At 38.3% G+C, this 19,284-nt stretch overlaps 1 protein-coding gene across 7 annotated transcripts in view; it reads left to right on the forward strand.

Moving 5' to 3' along the window:
• Positions 1–19,284, forward strand: part of RAPGEF2 (Rap guanine nucleotide exchange factor 2) — a 174,835-nt gene that overhangs the window by 31,158 nt on the left and 124,393 nt on the right. For all 7 annotated transcript variants that reach the window (XR_006414777.1, XR_006414778.1, XR_006414779.1 and 4 more), the window contains exon 2: positions 17,745–17,815. Coding sequence is in view for 4 of the 7 variants with exons in the window: in XM_044430651.1 (XP_044286586.1) it covers positions 17,745–17,815 (71 nt within the window). In the remaining 3 variants the exon portion in view is untranslated. The remainder of the gene's footprint in view (positions 1–17,744; positions 17,816–19,284) is intronic.

Below are 19,284 nucleotides of genomic sequence, written 5' to 3' on the forward strand. Positions count from 1 at the left end.
GCACCTTTCAACTGGCCCCCTAGTCAGTAAGTTTGAGGACCCCTGGGATAGAAGGAATCTAAGGGAAATTCAAACATAGATTAGGAATGCTTAAAGACAAATACAGGAATGCACTATAAGACCAGGAGAAACTAAAGAGAGGGTTCCCTTTCCACTCTGGACAGTGTTTAGACCCCGTTGTGCCTTGGGTCATGTTGACCTGGTTCCTCTGGCAAGCCTCATGCCGCTTATGTCCTGGACCTTGGCAGTGGACACATTGTTTACAAAGGTACTTACTTATTTATTTAAAACTGTTATATGCTGCCCTCTCCTCTATGCATGGCATCTCAGGCCGGCTTACTGCAAAGAATAATTGACAGCACAGGTGATCCTTGCTTGACTACTCTTGGCTGCCAAACTGCTTGATGAGGTTATATGCTAACTTATTAAGGGTCCTTCATTCAACTTGAATCTTGATATTTTTATCATAATCAGACAGTATGTAAGAAATTTTAGACAGACCCCCAAAGCCTAGAAAACACAGAACTTTATGAAGTGTCATAATAACTCAAAGGGTAGTTTAGCAGTCATGCTGTGAACAAGGTTTTGCTATAGTAACTCCCCTTTTAAAACAATACTGCCACATATCTAGAGAGAGAGAGAAGGGGGAACAAGAGAAGAAATTAACATCGTGAATTCCAAATCAAAATTAATAATTTCAGTCTAGCTTGTTGTATGTTAACTATTTGAAATTACTGTTTCAGACCACCTGCAGAGTTGCTTTAAGTCGGGATGGTCTGAGACACATCAGTTTTTCTCTCCTGATTAGATTTATTTTATTTATTAAAACATTTCTAGATGTTATGATGAGAAAGAGTGAGAGCAAACATCATCTGTTTATGGCAATCTCAGACTGTTAAAAGTGGAGGCAGACTATCTTAGTGAAGATGGACTGTTTTGCTCAGTAGAATAATCAGCTCAAAGTCTGATGTCTGTCCTCTGTTCAGGAAATCAGAATTGTATGTACAGACTAGGTCTACCTTACTTGATTACTCTGAATTCACATGTGAGAAGGGTGCAAAGTGGATGAGGCTTAATGCAAATTAACTTTACTTTCCAAACTAATGGGAAACACAGGGTAAGACTTGACTTCCTTAGGTTTCTCAACAGGATGCTGTAATGTAGGGGTACTGGGAGACATTGTTGTGCTACATCAAAATATAGGACTTTGCATATAGGGTGATGTCAGTCTCCTGTGCTATGCTAAAAATGAGAATGCTGCATAGCTGGTTCATTGAAAAAGCCTGTGTCAACAAAAACTAGCATTAGGTGCATTTGGGGACACTCCCCCCCCCCACTCTTAGGTAGGGAAAGTACAGCATATACTTTGTTTTGGTTGAAATATTCCCCCAGGTTTCAATCAACATAAGAATGTCTTTAATCTGTTAGCCAGTACAGGTAATTTTAAATTTAATCCTTCCTATGCAATACAAGAAAATTCTGCATAACAGTGCTCGATGCATTGACATTTTCTCTGCATCTCAATAGTTGGGCCTGCTAATTAAAAAAAGGGAAAAAAAGAAAAGAAAGGCTTTCCTGTAATATATTTTAGTTGTGTTTGCTGGAGATTTTATTTACTGAGCTCTAAAAGGGGACCAAGATGATCTGCACTCAACCTTTTGTGTTTTTGGTTTGGGCCTATTGTTCAGAGTATGCAAGTAACTAATACTACTATTCCTATCGAGATTCTGGGGTATTTTGTTTTAATTTATAAGGAGAAAAAAAAGGTAGGAGGCAGAATTTGGGGAGTGTTTTAGATTAGGTACGTTATGGCAATGTCTTAGAAGGACAAGTTATTAGGACTACTTATGTGTTAATTGCAGTACTGAAAGTGAACTAAGGGGGATGATGCTACAGGATGAGGGCTACAGGAGGTGAGGGGGCTGATGATAAGAGGTACTGCTTTCTTTGTGATGGGGACTCAAGTCTTAAAGAAATTCACTTAATAGTGGGTTTGAACCTGTAGTGCCAGGAAAAATCTTTGTTTCTTAAATCTCTGATCTTAACTTGCATTTGACTGATCAGGTTCTGTTTGTGTTTTGTTCTAGTTCTTAATTTTAATTCATTGTGTAAGTTATGTTGGAAATTGCTCTGAGAATCTGAATTAAAGAATGGGGTATTCAGTATGAAACTAAAACCAAACAAACATTGACTGCAACCAATATGTTAAAATGTGTACATAGTTATGTTTAAAAATTGTGCAGATGGTTCATTTGCAGTAATTACACAAGCTTTTGAAGCCGCTACTCTTAATGACTTTGTAATCTTGTGCAATTTTCATACATGAATATGTACATGTCTTATACATGTGTTTCATTATACTCATGTGGGACAGAAGTCAAGTGAAATGACCCTAAAAATGAAGCATCAAATTCTTTTGTTCATCACGGCTGTCTAGACATGGCTAACTAGATAAGACGTATATGCCTGTAAACAGAATATCTGGCATTGGAAAAGTTAATGGCCCATGTGACTTTAAGTAAATCAGTAGAAATCAGTTGTTGACAGAAGCTATGAAAGCTTTAACAAGACATCATAAATCTTTCCTAAGAAGAAAATTGATTCAGGTGGCATGTATTTTTCTTTTGGATGTCCTTCCTTTAAACTGGACTGGATAACTGTTTTGACCAGGATTACCTTAATAAATATGTCAGCTGAAGTTTTTGTGGAAATCATACCAGTGGAATGTTTTGTGTTTGCTTTTGCCAGGGCAGAAGCTTTTCTGATTTGTGGGCTATGTCTGATGAATCTACAGCATTATTTTTTGTCTGACTTTCATTGCAGCCTGAACCTTGGCTATTGTGCTGTTTTGCTGAGAAGTCAAGTAGCCTGCTGAGTTTGTCTTTCTTACTTAAATTATTGTCATCCAAGTGGATATGCTTCAAAATTTTATACTTAATTATCAGAAGCATTAGAAAAGACGTTTCTCAGTGTATTTACTTACATGAAATTATAAATATTATCATAGTTATTGTTTCTTGTTTATCTTTCTCCGTAGCTCTTATGTGAACTAAAATATAATTTTAGTAATCCTTGTCTTAAAGTTGTTTATTGCAGATGTTCTTTGTCAAATAGATTAATCCTTGGTTCTTCTAATTGCATGAAATGTACTCTGTTATTTGAGCTCATTGTGGGATTGGTTAATAATTAGGGCAACTTGGTGCTTGGTTTAGGCTGAAAGGATTATTGTTTCACTCAGGATTCAGTGGTTAGAACTGGAAACAGTGGTGACAAGCTAGATGTGTTAAGGAGGGGAAAATGTTCATAGCATCTTTCTGCAGAACCTTTTTGTGGAAGGCCATAGTTATTATACACATCCATCAAGATTACTGATGCCTAGTCCAGGCAGTTTTCAACATATATATGTGTATGAAAAAGCAGTTCTCTGCTTTCCATTAAATGTATATTGATTTTTGCACCTCCTACCCATTGTGGAATACAGGCTTATCTGAAAGCAGACTACTGGAAAAAGGTTATGACCTATTGACTACTTATGAACTACTTTAGGAAAAAAAATGAACTTTTTAAAAATAGCTGTAGTCAACTTGTTTTATAATGAATTAAAATACCCTTTTTGAAATTTCTGTAATTCTGACTGAGAATGGAATTAGTTTTAAATATTAAAGTATATGTTTTAAGAAAGAGAACCTTTCTTTAGAGATCACCAGCCTTTTTTATACACTATAGGAGCAACCCTGTTTTGTAACCAAATATATACAAGTCTATCTCATGCTATTGTTTACGCTTCTTACTAGTTTTGCTTTTATTCTGGTTTTACAAAGGGCGGAGTGATTCTGCTTCCCCAAAGAGAACATTTAGAGGGCCATAAGATGGTTTGGATTCCCAGCTCTGAGGTTGCAAAACAGCTCTGATTGTGGATCTGGGGATCTGTGCCCAGAATGCCTTCTCTGCCATGCAGCTGGTGTGGAAAGAACAGCTTCTGCTGCACCTGCTTCTGCAAGGTCAGAAGAACAATCTCAAGGAAGGGGAAAGAAAGAGGGGATATGTCTGGTGCTCCTAGGATATGATGCATCCTGCTAGCACATCAGCATTTTTCTGTCCCTCTCCAAAGTACCAGTTAGATGGCTGGTGTGAGGAGCACTGAGGTGATATTAATTTCCATACTCATCCTGCCCTGCACAGAATGCCCATAATCCTCTGAGTTCAGAGGGATATGGATAGCCTGATTAGATTGAACCCTAAAGTGATTTGGGAGAGGATTCCCTATCTCAAGTTTCTTAGAAAGAAAAAGAGAGAGAAAGATTGAAATAGACAGGATTCTATCTCACAGAAAAGTTCTGAGTCATATAACCATACAACATGAACTACGTACATGCCTTTGAAGTGAAATTTCAGCATGTGACAATTCAAAATTTAAGCATGAGCATTAATGCTAAAGCAAGCACTCAGCTTTTGTAATTTTGTATTCAAAGATGATAAATAGTGCTTGAGGGCAAATGAGTGGCAATCATGCAGACCTAAATAGCTGTCTCTGCTGTTTTGAGTTATAAAATTAGCCATTTGAGAATAAATTTATTATGGGTTCAAGGTCTTGTCTTCAGTGGTATCTGGAGTGTTTCTTCAGCTACTGACTTTGATTCATAATAAATTATACTGTTTATAGAGTTCTGAATAATCTCATTTGTTCCATTCTGTATATCTTTGCATTAAAGTCACTGATAACTATCTATGGAAAGCTTTCAGGCATAACTTGTAGCATGTTGTAAGTTTTTTGTTTTGCTTTAAGACTTGTATTCTTTTTTGTATGATTCCCATTTCACTGTTCATATTTCTGTTTTCATTACTTTATAGCTTGTTTATTTGCCTCCAAGTATGCTTTAATGCTACCAAGTTTTAGTAAAACATATGGTTAGATTTTCATAAGGATTGTCATGTTGATAAGAAAACTACACATAAACAATCTTAACAGGAGTATTTTTATATTTCTTATTTTTGCCCAAGTCATTCTATCTTGCCTTCCTATTATTAAGTCATGGTGGAAGCCTGGGTGTGGGTGAACTGACTGAAGTTGAATATATAGATGACTGAGATAATAATGATAACTGAACCAGGGGAAGACTAGAATGAGCGTAAAACTATACATAATACATAGTACCAGCTTTTCCTGGTGTTTCCAGTTTGAAGCACTCGGGTGTTTTTGTAAAAAGGAGGTGGATATATTTGTGACATGGATGTAACACATTTCTGAGACAAATTTGAAGTAGAAAAAAATATGGATTGTAGTCACAATATAATGTGAGGTAAGAATGGATTTCTTACTCTGAATCTTTTATCATTTCATGATTCCTTTAATTGGTTGACTTCCAACATTATCTCCAAAGGAGGCAAGAAAGGCACACAGGAGCACTCTGTAATTTTCTGTTCACTTTTTTCTGACTGAAAGAGGTGACAGGCTCTAATTTTCTATCTAGCCTCTTTCACATTTATCTTCTTCTTAGGGCATCATTATAATCATGGATGTCTTATTTTCTACACTTTATTCTGATAAAAGCTTTAGCAGCAGCACATGTTGCATAAATTATGTTGATTTGAACCCAAGAACTTAAAAACCTGTTTGTGTGGGTGGATCATTAAGTCTTGCTACTGTTTCATTTGTGTAGTTCTCCTATACACTTGTTAAAATGACTTACACTAAAAGGAAAATATGAAATACAAATTCAAAGAAGATATGTTTTTGTATCACTTTTATTCACATATTGCATAGTGCAGCAGCACAGTTGTGTACTGGAATTCTTTTATTATAAATTATTTAATTAACAAAGATACCCATGATATGAGGCAGCAGTGTGTTTTGTATCTAAGCCACCAGAGGGATTTGCAGGATTATTGGTCAAATATTTTCAATAATAAGTGTTATAACACACTTGTATTCCTAATGTATGTGTTGTCCTTGATTTGTGGAATTCCTTACAGTGTTGCTTTGTTGTGAAACCTAAGATATATTAAGATGAAAGAAACTAGATGTTGTTCAATATGCTCTTTCCCATAATGGGCTTGATGTCTCTGCAGCCACTATTAGGATTTGTTGATGTGGTGTTGGTGTCTCATGAAATGTGTCATATTTTTCAGCTGTAGGAGACATTATATGGTTAAAAGTTTGAAGTTGACTTTTGTTCTATCCTACCTTGTACCCTTTAGCTGATCAGTAGAGAAAAGAGAATGTGTGGAAGGTAGTAAATTCTCTTATCAGATAGTGAATACTGTTCTTGTCAGGCAGCTCCCAGCCACTCACCAGTATCAGATGCTCCCAACATGCCCTAGTGGCATCTGAGGGCAGCTGGCACTAGCTTCCCGCATACCCCACTACAATCACAATTGCCACATCAGGCTTTCTGCAGCATTTTTCCTCCTTTAGCTTGTTTTCTTCTGGTGGTCACAAAACCAGTTTTATAAACCTGACCTTTCTAGCTCCATTTTGTCAACTATGGACAGCATCTTCAAGTACCCGAGGAACACTTGGGGGCCGGTGGGGGGGAGTTCCCAGGGGTCATATACATTTTTAAGTGTTGCAACTATTTGTGAAATTATTTAACATTTTTAATATCAGTATACAAACAACTCTGAACAGACATAGTGAAAGGAATGGGAAGCCTTGGTTCAGTAATGATCAAGGAGGGCATTTGTCAGCAAAGTTCAATAGACTCCCATTCTGTGTGTTGTCCCACAAAGGCTGCAAATCAATTTATTTTTTCCATGTGGTTACACCTGACAGCTGTCAAAAGAAACCAAAGAAACTAGATCCTAGTTCATGAAAAGGGTATGGCTGCTTTTTCTTGTTGCATTTTGGGCCAATGCAGCTTGGAATAGTTCTGTTTGTACTCCATCTATCTCAAATGCTGCATCCCTTCTAAGGGCTTTCAGAGAACCTTTCACTTCAGTTTCTAATATTTCAGCTTCATCCTCATATAATTCCTCTTCAAAGGAGTATGTCATCCTTTTATCTCTTCTGTATAGTTCTATAATTTTTTTCATCTTTTTTATTTTCTCCTGGTGAGATAGTAGGTTCTCTTGCTGGTCTGGCAGCACTCCTAATCTAGGTTTGCATTTCCTTTTGATTTCTTCCACCTTCGGAAAGAGGTCTCATGTTTTTTCACTTTTGTTATTTTTTTTTCTAATGGTTTGTATCTATCCGAGTAATAGCCCTTTTTGTCTCTACGGGATTATCTCTACCTGAAAGTTGCTGAAGGTTATATTCAGGATTTTGACCCTATTTGCATTTTCACCTGTTCCTAGCAATTGTGAATGTTCTGTCATCTGTCTTGACTTTTTCTTTCATTTTGCTACAGGAATGGTCTTTTGGTATATCTTCTGCTTCACTATCAGTTGAATTCAGTAATGCAAATCTGTTATTTATGTGGGCTTCAGATTTTTCAAGAATGTTGCTTAAGTGGTGTTTTGTACTATGTTTCTGTTAGTGATCTTTTTCAGCTTTATTCTGGTTTGTGATATTAACATTTCATGGTCACTACTGAATCTGCTCCTGTTCTTGTTTTGGTGGCAAGAATAGAGTGCTCCCATCTCCTGCTTCCAGTAACACAGTCTGTTTGATTTCTAGATTGGCCATCTGGTGATGTCCATTTGTACAATTGTTTGATCAGTTGCTTTGAGATAAACTGATGGTTAGCTTCAGAGAATTTATGAGTCATTCCCTTGCTTTGTTTCTGATAACCAGGTCAAATTTTCCCATAGCATTTGATTCTGCATTGTTTCCTACTTCTGCAATCCAATCACCTGTGACCATTAGCATGTTCTGTTTTGGTATATTATGAATTTCCTCTTGGATGCTTGCATTTTTAAAAATTTCTTCTTCAGCATATGTTTTTGGAACATAGACCTTAATGAAGGTTACGTTAATAGGTTTTCTGAGAATTCTGCTTCCTATTATTTGATCAGCCTTTGCATTATCATACATTGCTTTGCTGGATCTTGCCTTAGTATTAGAACCACTCAATTTCTTAGAGCCACAGTGTTTATTCTGAGTCATTTCCAGAATAAAATATCTAGTGTTTGTCTGACTAAAAATGTCCTGTTCCAGTCCAGTTTAGTTTGCTAACATTAAGTAATGGGGTTCAGTTTCTTGCTTTATGGTTTTCAGTTTTCCTTGATTTACATTTCCCATGTTCCACATTGCAATAGTATGTGTAGTACAGAATCTGCTTTTACCTTTGTGTATTTTAGCCACCAGATTCTTTAAAGTTTTAATCCTCTTTTTTCTAGTTATGGTATCTCAGTGCTATTCATATTTGTCATTTGCTCTTCCCCAATAGCTGGTTTGAATGCCTTCTGAGATGGGATTCTTGTCTTTTGGTACTGCCTCTTGTTTCATTTTGGATTGTTTTAATATATGCTTTATAAGATAAGAAATATTAAGAAGTGGTTTAAAGTTGCCTTCTGTGTAGCACTAGCTAGAGTTAACTTGAGTGTCACTGTTGTTGTCTGTGAAAAATCCTCCACCTGTGTCTCCTTCAACTACTGTTACTTCCCAGATGCAGCCCCTTAGTAGCTTATCCACCCCCATCAACATTAGTGATATCCATTATTTTCTGCTGATGTGAAAATTACTCCTTAAGAGGGTGGATGCTTCTCAATATGGTGTCTCAGTTTTGAGCATTCTGCCTTGGGTGACCCAGCTAGGAAGCCATACCAGAGAGAATCTCGTATCCTAGCAACATTACTTTTAGCTTCTCTGACATTTTCAAACTTCCTCACCATGTTAAAGTATGCTTCCAAAAGGATGAGATGTGTTTCTATCAAAGTAATTGAAAGAATTACTTGCCACAGCCTATTATCTGTACATACCCAGATGCATTGAAGAATTTTACACATAAACTAAGCACTTCTAAATCCACCCTCTAAGCACTTTCCTCCGTCCTTTTCCCTGTCAGACTTAGAACAGTTGACAGAAAATGGCTAGACCCAGATCAAATAGGATTTGCAGGAGACCAGATGGTTGTAGGAAGATGGCCTGAAACACTCTGGCCCTGTACTAAGCAGAAGGCAGAATTTTTTATTTTTATTTTTAACAAAACATAAACAGCAGCAACAAAAATATGTAGCCATACAGAAATCAGAGATACATCGATCTGGTCTTGAATGTTTTACACGTGTATATGCTCATAGATATGTACACACATATTCAAAGTTCCTGTTTCACATCTATAATATAGGTTGAGGTAGGTTGACCAAATGTCGGAATGAGTATTGAGGCAAAGTTGTTATTGGTAGTATATTCTCTCATAAGAAGTCAGTGTTGTGAGGTCATCAGTCCATTGCATGGTTGAGGAGGTGATTTGTTTTTCCATCCCTGTAGTATGAGCCTGTTAGCCACCATGAGGGCTTGCATGGTACACTTGTGGTGGCCAGGAGAGAGCTTCCAGCAATACACCGTTTCGAGGTCTTTTAAACACGAATGATGAATTTAGGGCAAAGTTGATGTGCCTAACAACTGATGTTCAGAAAGAGACCACCACTCGTTTTTTCCACATCGTGTGCACTAATGATGCTTCTGCCATCTCAGTTTACCAACATTCATTGGAGGGTGGTTCCCCCCGCCCCCCAGAAACAGGCACTGTGGGATCTAGTATGCTTCATAAAGCACAGTTTCAGCTCAGGGGATATAGATTAGAAGTCAGAGATAAGAGAAGAAGATTGTTGGGAGTGGAATAGATCTGCACAAGAAGCTAAGTGTGAGGAGGGAGGGGCAAGCAGTAAAAATGAAAGTGAAATCTTTTGAACAGAATACTCCATAAGTCTTTGGATCTTTTTGTGTATAGCCTGGGGTTTATCATATTATTCTTTCCCTGGAGGAGAAAACCTAAAATTACAGCAGGCCCGCCGTTAGAGACCCAGTGTGGGAATGTTTTAATGACGTTCCTGTACCTACAAGTAAGGCAGAAACATTTGCAAATTACATGGAAAACCATGATTTAAATCTAGTCTCACTGATTCAGGGCAAATTTGGCCTGTTGCAGTTTAGTGTAGAGGTCTGGAAAGGGCTGGGTTGCATATTGGTATAGCAGAGCTTTCACTTTATTTTGGAGTTTGTTCTCTTGCTGTAGTTTCTCACCCTTCTTATGAGAAGCATTAGATATTACTCTGCCATGCACAGCTGTTTTGCAAGTTTCCAGTTCATTTGAATAAATGTTGTATATTTTTTACTGGGGGTAAAATAATTGCTCAACAGACAGGCCATTTGCATTTTGAACTCCTTAGTCAGGTGGGAGGCAGAGTCTCCACATACTTGAGAGTTTGGAGTGCAATCCTTACTCATGTTTTAAGAAGACCAGGGCATAATTTGAGATGGCTATTACAGCTGCATGGCAGGCTTTGACATATTGGAGGAGAGGGGAGATCTCAAGAGTGAAGCAGACTCTGGAGGATAATTTGTGTTGTGTGGAGGTGTATTTCTATTTAAAATCTCCAATTATCAGTTGATCATAGGTTATATAGGACCCTTCATGAAACACTGAGGAACAATCTAGGTCAGGGCCATTCAAATTTACCAGGGCCAGTTTCATTGTCATTAACAACTAGAATATGGAGGCATCTGCCACCATGTGTAGTACTGAGATTAGGGCTTGAACGTGGATGAGCACAGCTATCCCCTTTGATTTCGTGGAGTCACCACTAGCATAAACTTTATCCACCCAGTCCCTGCAGAACAAATGTGTATCTTTTGCTGGTAGGCTATTTAACCTGCCAGCAAAAGAAGGCTATGTCAACTTTTTTTAGTCTCTTAAAGTTTGGTGAGGACCTGTTTTGTTGGGTGTGCCTAACCCTCTTAATGTTCCAGGTGATGATATCTGATGACATGTGATAGGTTTTAAAGTTGAAACTAAGAGAAGTAGTGGAGCAGGGAAACATTTAATGCCAATGCCACTTATTACCAGCATTTCAGTGCTGTCCTTAGTCTGCTCAATATGATTGATGGTGGGACATGTGTATTTCCACTTGTGGTTTGGTTTCAGTGACATCTCTCCTTCATTGCATGGCTTACTTTGGTGTAGCCCACTTGAGTAGATAATGGAGACATAAGGGGTAATATTAGAATGATTAGCGGGAGGAGTACACTGGAAAGTTTTGGCTTTTTGAGTAGAAGGGTGGGAGATGTGCACACATTGGTCTGGGTTGACAATGAAGAAGTGTAGTGAATATGTGGTGTTCCCAAGACAGGGGCTGAATTGGACTCTGACATGACAACGTAGAATATACAACTTGTTATTCTGGAAAGATCTTTATGTGACTCTGGTTTTGCCTCAGTGGTGTGTTCCCTTCTCATCTGCTTGTTTCAAAATGTTGTCCTTGGTAGAGAAGTGAAGGATTGCAAGATGGTGAAATGGGGCATTGCCATAACCTTTCACTTGCCCAAAAATATTGGTCTGGCAATTCCAAGGTTTCTCTCAGCAGTTTTTCCACAAACCTCGTGGTGCGGTGCTTGTCCACTAACCCGTTTGCTGCAACAATCCTTATGTTCTTCTTCATGATCTCTGTGCATCACGTGTATAGGTGCTGCACCTGCCCAATGTTCCTGAGCAGCCCCTTTGTTCAGGAAGATTCTTCTAACTAAACCTAGAAATTTTGGTGGGAGCCCTATCCCTCTCCTCCTTAATATAAACAGGTGGGCTCCTGCCATTTTCTTAGTTAGCTTTTGACCACCATTTGCAGTGCCTTGGGATCTCTAGCTCTTTTACTTGTATTTTACCTCAGACTGTTTCCTTCTATTCTCATACCTGGAAACCTCTTTTTCTCAATTTCGAATACCCACATCGTTAGGCATCCAAGTTCAGCAGGTTACAGAACCTAATGAAGACCTTGTCTACTAAGTGATCCATATGGAGGATTTGGTTCCAGTAGCGATACTATTTTGGGACTGCAGGTGGCATTACTATTTATTCCAACCTTGGGAATGTCATGAAGGAAACTTGGGAACTGTCCAACAAGCCACATCCCACTTCCTGCTTACTGGAAGGGATGCAACAGGTACAGGAGAGAGACATATCCTACTTATTGCACCATCTGCCCTTAAATTCCATCATTATCATATCCACATAGAGAGTACCACAGAGAGAGTACTCCACACAGACCATCCAGGAAGGTCAAAGTTTGGATGTGATGACATGGTGAATATACACCACAATGGGCTGGGCCTCTTCATCTTGAATTACAAAGCCATGATGGGGAGGTACCAGGTCTTTTTGAGGCAGAAGATGGAAGGCCTGACTGCTTTTCTGCTCGATCAACAGTGATAGCTTGCCAGAGTCTTCCTCACTGAAGCCCTCCAGCTCATGAAACAAAGCATAACAGCTTGCCATCATGTTAATTGTGATTTGAGAGACTTGGTCAGTGTGGTGGCCATACATAGGCATGCAAAGCTGCTAACCTCTCTTAACAGACCTGTTCCAGGATAGAAAGGGTGCCATTTGATGGAGCAGATCTCTTCCATGTCAGGATGGATGAACAATTGAACACCCTCCAGAAGGCTAGAGTGACAGCTCGGTGCATGGGCATTGGACCATTCCAGCTTAGGTCACGCAAGTGGCCAAAGCTCCAATCTACCCAATATCAAACCTTCCACTCCAGACAGCCAGGCAGCCCTGGGTGCCAACAGTATGGATAGCAGCCGCTGTACCCACAATGCCATTGGGATGCTATCTGTCCTCAGCAACCTAAAAGAAGACTAGATGCCAAGAAAAGGCAACGTTGACAAGTAGTGCGAACCAGTCCCATTCTCAACCAAACAGTCCCATTTGGGGACCACCTAACTCACATTCTCCCCATTTGGGAAACCATCACATCAGACCTGTGTGTACTTTCCATAGTACAGCATGGATACAAAATACAATTTGAGACCTTGCCTCCTCTTGGAACAGTCCACATAAATTCTCCCTCTGCAGTCCTAATGGAGGAAGTTGACAATTTACTAGCAAAGGGTGCTATCCAACCTGTACATGAATCCTAATATAAAGCACAATTTCTATTCACGGTACTTCACTGTCCTGAAAAAAGATGCTGATTTTGGACCGATGGGGAATAAACAATTTCATTCTTCTCAAAAGGTTCTGAATGGTCTCTCTGCAAGGCTAATGACTTTGCTACGAAGAGGGGACTGATTTGTGTCCATAGACTTGAAGGATGCATACTTCCATATAAGCATCCATCCAGACTTTACTCACTTTCTGTGTTTCCAAGTTGGTACCGATCCCTTGGAATTCAAGGTGTTATCGTTCAGTCTGTCCACAGCACCAAAAGTATTCAGAGTAAAATAGACAAATAATCAATCACAGCTTCCACAGGCCACATACTGTTAGCATGAAATACAGATATGTAATATACTTCATACATAAGGAGAGTATTTCTAGCATCCATAAAAATGTATTTGATCCTTCTTAATTATTTCATGTAAGACATTGTATGAGCAGTTCATCTAACATTGCCAACAACTATCTGTTAGATAAAGACAACTATCCTGCATAATTATTTTCATATTATTACAACTGACTCTTGTATTTCTGGAATGTAGGGTTTGTTTTTTATCAATCTTTGAAAGGCTAAAGATGGTTCAGACTGCCACCTTGTGGAAACTGATTTTCTCTTTATATTTCTTTCAGGAATACTGAAAGAGTATTTGTATTCTCTAAGCTACTGCATACTGACTTAAGGTTTATAACTGGTTTACACATAATGTTAATCCATTAGTTATTTGGCTTATAGTGTGTTGTATTCTGGGATATCATGATGTTTCAACACAGCTGTGCTAATAAGCCATTGTTATTCATGAACAACCCAGAAAGCCCATAATTTGTTGTTATGAACTGTGGATAATTTAAATTATGGTCTGTCATTTTGTGTGATCCTCAAATCACGGGTTATTCGTAGCTTATTGTACAGGCTACAGAAGTGTCAGGCAAGAGTGGTTAAAACAAGACAAGAACAAAACCAACTGCTCTACTAAAATGCTGTAAAAGCTTTTGGGCTACAGGGAAGCCATGGGTGAAAGAAGAAAGAAACAAACAACTCATAGGTTGATTAAACAAACCATGCTCTGTTCAGTCATGTGGTAGACAAATTCTGGGTATAACAATCCTGTTGTTGCCAGATAACAACCCATGGGTCAATAATAGGTTAAATGAACTGTGTTATTCTATGCAAACCATGTCATAGTCTGGATTTCATTATCTAGTAACTCTTTCCACAGATTAGTATCTTGGCAGTTACAATTTGAATATTTCTTCTTTGGAAAACTTGTAAGCCTTTATTTGCACTCGCAAAATGTCAATATTATGATGAACAGTGCTAGTTTATTAACGCTAGAAAAATTAAAGTGAAATGTGTTGTAAAAGTCTTATATGCCTTTGTTTCCTTCTGTTGTACAATGAGGCAAACAGATTCTCTTTCCTTTCTACGTTAGACCAACCTGAGATAGTTCAAAGTAAACTTGTTGTTTCATAATGCCCAAGGAGCAGCAACATGCCATACAAATAGAACAGGGAAGAATGTGATGTACCAATATTCTACCACAGAGTGATAAAAAACTGCACTGGGATATGTGTATCTAACTTGGAAAAACTAACCATGGATTTTGCTTCTGAAAGGACCTTCATGTACATTTCTCTGTAATAGTTCATTGGATATGAGTCAAGGTACCTTCCAAGAAGTCTTGTATTGCGTATTTGTGGTGATCAGACTTCCATGGCTGTACTATTCAGTTAAGTATGTTTGGGTGAAATTTTGCCTCTGAAAACTTAAGTGCGTGGTCACTTTCTGACTTGTAAGTTAAAAGATGATTATACATGTATCCAGCATCATCTTTGTGGCCTCCGTATACCACCTTTCTACCAAGAAAAATAGCATTCATGGTGGCTGAGTATTGTAATACTATAACACTTCCATAAGTGATTTGAGAAGCAGAAACCACATTGAGCTTCAAGTGCCTCTTGAAAACACATGTGTTTATTCAGGCTTTCCTGCCTTGTAATCAGTGAAGGCATTGCTCCATTTTACTGCATTGTTGTAATTTGTAAAGGATTTTGTTTACACTGTTTTTATATTTGTTTTTTAATATTGTATTCTGTGTGTAGTTATGTAACCCACTTTAAATTCTAGGATATGAAATCCATACTTAAGTGGTATAGAAGAAACTTATTTAAAAAAAATGTGACAAGTGCATGCTTAGATTTGTAGAGCTATTTACAGTGCTAAAGATTGTTGTGGCATCTTAAAGGCTAACATATTTATTATGGCCTAAGCATTCACATACTAGAGCCTATTTCACTCTAGAACATGCATGCTTATTTTGTTAGCCTTTAAGATGTCACAAGGGACTGCAGGGCTTGTTGATCGAAAGGTCACCAGTTCGAATCTGCACAACAGGGTGAGCTCCCGTACTCTGTCCCAGCTCCTGCCAACCTTGCAGTTCGAAAGCATGCAAATGCAAGTAGATAAATAGGTAGCACTTTGGTGGGCAGGTAACAGTGTTCCGTGCACTTCGGTGTTTAGTCATGCCGGCCACATGACCACGGAGACTGCCTGTGGACAAACACTGGCTCCCTTGGCTAGGAAACGGAGATGAGCACCGCCCCCTAGAGTCAGACATGACTGGACTTCATGTCAAGGGGAAACCTTTACCTTTACCTTTTTGAGATGTCACAAGACTTGTCATTTTTACCGCAGCAAGCTAACACAGTTGTCCTCCTGCAGATTCCCACATTGCTACAGCATTATGAAATTTGAGGTGGTGGAAGAACTTTGTGTACTTTCTCTATTGCCCTGTGAATGGCAGGGGTTCCAAATAATTCTGATCTTAGTGTTTTGTGCAGTAGTTTTTGAGGAATTTTCACCGTCAACTGTTTATGGACTAGATCACCTGACAGGAGATGACAGGAACTCACATTATGCAGCATTCTGAAATAGGTTTTGATCCATTTCATAGGTTTCAAGGCTGAGGACATATATTTAGTATTCTTTATTCCTAGGTCTTCACATACCCCAGAGAGATGTGGGATGTGCATCCCTCTTGTCCCTTCCCCCAAGCATTCATATTCGTGTTAGCTCAGCTAGTTGTAGTTACTAATTTCACCAGATCTGAAGTACTAAATGTTGAATAATTACTGTTATTTGGTGTATGAGTTCAGGAGTGGATAAACTTCAGGTTTATGGGATTTTGTTAAAAAAGCAAAAAAAAAAAAAATTGTGCCTTCTAGTAGTAATTACTGGAAAGTCCTGCACTCCTTGTCCCTACTTCATAAAAATTTCAACCTAAAAAAAAATTTCAACCTACTTCATAAAGCTTTTAAAAGGTTGGAGGCTATTAAACAATACATTGACATGTGCATGTAAGGTGAATATTGCCTGGTAGTAAAATTGACTAGGATCTCACCTGGCCGCACACAGATTTTTCTGTACCCAAGCTCTTGTATATTATACTTCCTTATGGAAATGTAATGCTTTCTTATGGAAACTGTTCATACTGCTGAGAGCCCAGAAATTACTTCCTTATAGCTTATGTCCAGTTTTTGCACCACCTCATAACCCTGCATCTCAGATAGAAATGGTTTTAGGGATTTTGTACAAAGCTTTGGGGCATTCCCTTGGAAGTAGAAAACTCTTGAAAATTTCCAAATTGGGCATATTGTTTTAAATCAGTTCTTCATTTTATAACCGTGATTAGGCTTGGTATTTATTTACATGGTTTAAAATTTTACACAAGTTTTTCACTTCTGTTATTCTCGTTTGCCTTATTCAGACTGTTGTGTTTCCAGATTGCTAGTTTAAATGAGTCTACTCTCCCTGCTGTGGTGTTAGGATGTCCCAACCGCCATAGTGCAGACCATACACACAGTCAGCTTTGACATCAAATACAAGCTTTGCAAAACCTTGCACAGTTCTGCTGGGTTGGTACATACAAGTCCAGAGTTGGGAGCCAGTGACTAGTGCAGAGTGAGGAGCTTTAGGGCCACTTGTCTTTTCTTGGCTTGACCTGCCTCACAGAATTGTTGTATGGTTCAAATTAGGAGGTAGGGAAGAGCTTCTGTATCTGCTGCCTGTATAAAATGTCTTTGAGTTACACTTCACATGTTTATGAATTCTGAACAATTTTGTGTTGATCTGGTTTTTTCTTCAGCCTGCCAATAAAAATACTTTAGAGATTAATACCTCTTTTATTTATTCACATAAAATCCCAATATCCAAAGTTATCTGCCTTCAGTATAGTTAACTCAGTTGCAGTGTATTTGATATGGGCATTGACCTATATTAAATGTGCTATTGATGTGTCTGTATATTTCAGCTATAAGTTACAGGAACAGTATGGCTTTACAGTAGGAGTTATTGTAGGCAATAAAATCCTTTGGTTAGAACTTTCCTTGATAGATGCTTAAATTTTGCATAAGGAATTAAAATGTCTTCAAGAAAATTAGTATTTTGGGATAGAGAAATTTATTTATTGAATTTATTTGTGAGCCTTCTCCTTGCATCACACTGTCTCCCAACGTTCCAGTAATATTCTCTTAATATGGTCATCACACATGTCTTGAAGAACAATCTTTTGGCCTTCATCATTCATTTGGAAATTCTCAGTTTGTTATTTATAGTCTATTGATATACAACTTTCAGTACTTTTAATAGTCATTATTTCAAGTGACTTGAGTTGATCAAATGTGTTTAATAATTGTTTTCTCTTTCTGTAGGATCTGGAGATAGTGTATTCTTATTTACACGGAATGGAAGCTTTGTCTAATTTAAGAGAACACCAGCTCAGGTAAGTTATTTAAGGCCTAGCAGTTCTGTTACAGTGTGCCAAAATACTATGCTTCCTGTTCTTAACCGTTTACAAAACACTTAAAACATTTAAAGGACTTACAGATAATGGAAGTTTACATGGTCCTTGTCTGCAGAGATAGACATGATAAAAAGGAAAGGGGATTGGAGCACTGGAGGAGCAGCTTCTTCTCTGGCCAGGAGTATTCTAATAGGTTTTCTTCTGGAAGGGAAGAGTAGTGCAGGCTCCTTGCACCTGCTCCTTTTCTGATCTGTAGGTGGAGCTGGATTTTGATCTTCCCTTTAGAACATAAGAAAAGCCATGTTGGATCAGATCAATGGTCCATCTAGTCTAGTACTCCTTTCATGTGATGGCAAACAAAATGCTAAAAAGATCTCTCATGCAGGATGCGTAGAAGAGTTCTGCCTGCCCAAACTCTTCAGTAACTGGTGTATGCAGCCATAACACCTCTGATAGTAGAGGTAGCAGACAGTCAACAAGGCAGTTCTCATGTACAGTCCTCTTTTAAACCAATCCAAATTGGTGGCCATCACTACTTCCTGTGGCAGTGAATTCTATAGATTAAATGTGTTATGAAGAAGTACCTCCTTTTATCTGTCCTGAATCTCCCACCAGTCAGCTTCAAGAGATGACCAGAGGTCAAGTGCTGCGGGAGGAGAAAAATGTCTCCCACTCCACTTTTTTCACATCATACATTTTAAAACCAACTCTTACTCCCTTTACTCACGTCTTTTTCTAAGCTAAGCAGTTCCAGTTGTTGCAACTGCTTTTCACAGGGTACTTGCTCCAACCCCTTGGATCATTTTAGTTGCTCTTCTTTGAAGTGTTTCCATCTCTTTTCAAGGTTTCCAGCCCTTTTCAAGGTTTGGTCATATTGGCCATAATACACAATATGCTAAGTGTGATTGCACTAAAGATTTGTATAAGGGGAGTATGATCTTGGCAGTTCTATTTTCAATATCTTTCTTTATACCCAACATGGAGTTTGACTTTTTCATTGCAGCTGTGCACTGGCTTAAATTTTTTTATCAAGCTCTCCTCCAGAACCCCAAGATCACTTTCTTGATCAGTTATTGCTAGCTCAGATTCCATCACCCTATACCTGAAGTTGTTTTTTTTTTGCCCCAACATGCATTTCATCACACTTGCTTACATTGAAACTCATCCACTATTTTGATGACCATTTTCTCAGCTTGGAAAAATCCCTTTGGAGCTCCTCATATTCCCTTTTTGTTTTAATCACCTAAAATTTTTGGTATCGTCAGCAAACTTGACAGTTGACTGCTTATTCCTAATTCCAGATCATTTATGAATAGGTTGAAAAGTAGTGATCCTAATACCGAGCTCTGTGGTGCCCTACTGTTTTTATCCCTCCACTGGGAGAAACTACCATCTATTACCATTCTCTGCTTTCTGTTCTTTAACAAGTTACTTATCCATGATAGGAT

The sequence above is a fragment of the Varanus komodoensis genome, unplaced genomic scaffold (genome assembly GCF_004798865.1).
Source record: "Varanus komodoensis strain SLA01 unplaced genomic scaffold, ASM479886v1 scaffold21, whole genome shotgun sequence".
NCBI lineage: Eukaryota > Metazoa > Chordata > Lepidosauria > Squamata > Varanidae > Varanus > Varanus komodoensis.